Raw genomic sequence first — 1,318 nt, 5'->3', positions numbered from 1 at the left:
TTTCTGTCATTTTCCCTGAAACTGCACGGTCCGAAGGTTCGCGGTCAGCCTTAGTTTCGAGCTTTTCCCCTTGATGACAGCTTTTAGCCAATAGTTTGTCTATTTCACACTACCCCTCCGTACCTCCGTGTTACACAGTATCATAAGTTGCGCTGTTCTTGAGTCGCGTTGTAGCCCCCCGCCCGCATCATTGATTTCACTTATTTTTTTTCGGCAGGCGAACGTCGTGCAGCAGCCCCAACCAATGAGCCAATGCCTAATCCCTGGGCTCCTTCATCCGCCTCCAGCGGATCCGCCGGTGGAGCCACCACTACGGGTCCAACCACAACGCCGGTATCCGGCGCCCCTCCCAACGCTGATAACACTAACGTTATGCAGACTATGCTCAATCAATTGGTTTCACAACCAGAGTTGGTTTCTAATGCTTTCCAGGTGAGTTTTGGCTAATTGTTTGACTGCTAATTGTAATGGGACTTTTGCGACAGCTGGAAGTTTTGTGTACATATTTTCGTAGACACAACCTAACAGATCGTGACATTTCCGTCTCTAGGGTATTCGGATCGGATGGTTGAAGGAGATCAACACAATCCTGAGTAATGGTTTTCATGCAGAAGTCACTAGCGTGCAATGAGCAACTGTAGGCGCTAAGCCTGATTATATTGAGAACCGTCATTAATGTATTACATAGAAGCTCTAACAAATGTTCGAACTAACCAATCCGAGTTTATTAATTACGGATAGACTCAAACAGAACAAGCAGAATGTTTTTGCTTGTCACTGTGGTAGGATGCGACCGCCAATCTATCAAGGGCTCTCCTTTGTGATTCACAAGGTGGGTAAATGGTCATGCTCCCTGCGTTTAGCTCAAGGGCGTCAGTTTGCTGAAAGCGTATACAACAAGCGGTGAGCCTCAGATCAATGTATTAATTCACCTTTAGTGATTGACTTGGCACCTGGCTACCCATGAAAAACGATCATGTGTTTTTAGTGTAACAGCTCAGTTACTCGTGAAACTTTCAAACATTCGTATAAATTCTAATCAGTTTGACTGACGATGGTCGTTCTGGTTTTCGCGACCTTCAACCTAGACCATCATTTTTCCATTCAATTACGAAATCGTGTGGACCCAATGATTTCTTTTCAACATGGGGATTGGTGCTCTACCTGTACATCGCGAAGGACGCGTCCGCAGTAGGCTGAAGCCGTTATGTTGCCTCAAAGTGTTAGGTTGACCGATTGTTCGTTTATTTTCTCCCTTACTGACTTAATGTGTCGAGCGCGAATTTCCTGACCGGAAGGTCCGTGGTTCGAATTCGAC

The 1,318-nt window shown here is 45.9% G+C and overlaps 1 protein-coding gene across 1 annotated transcript in view; it reads right to left on the bottom strand.

The window, feature by feature from the left end:
* Positions 1-200: 200 nt before the first annotated feature.
* Positions 201-1,318, bottom strand: part of T265_10195 (hypothetical protein) — a gene marked incomplete at both ends in the record, with an annotated part of 7,658 nt that continues 6,540 nt past the window's right edge. The window contains one exon of the mRNA XM_009176493.1: positions 201-355. Within this exon, the coding sequence (XP_009174757.1) occupies positions 201-355 (155 nt within the window). The remainder of the gene's footprint in view (positions 356-1,318) is intronic.

The sequence above is a fragment of the Opisthorchis viverrini genome (genome assembly GCF_000715545.1).
Source record: "Opisthorchis viverrini unplaced genomic scaffold scaffold56, whole genome shotgun sequence".
NCBI lineage: Eukaryota > Metazoa > Platyhelminthes > Trematoda > Opisthorchiida > Opisthorchiidae > Opisthorchis > Opisthorchis viverrini.
This window is presented reverse-complemented; position numbering and strand designations above follow the sequence as displayed.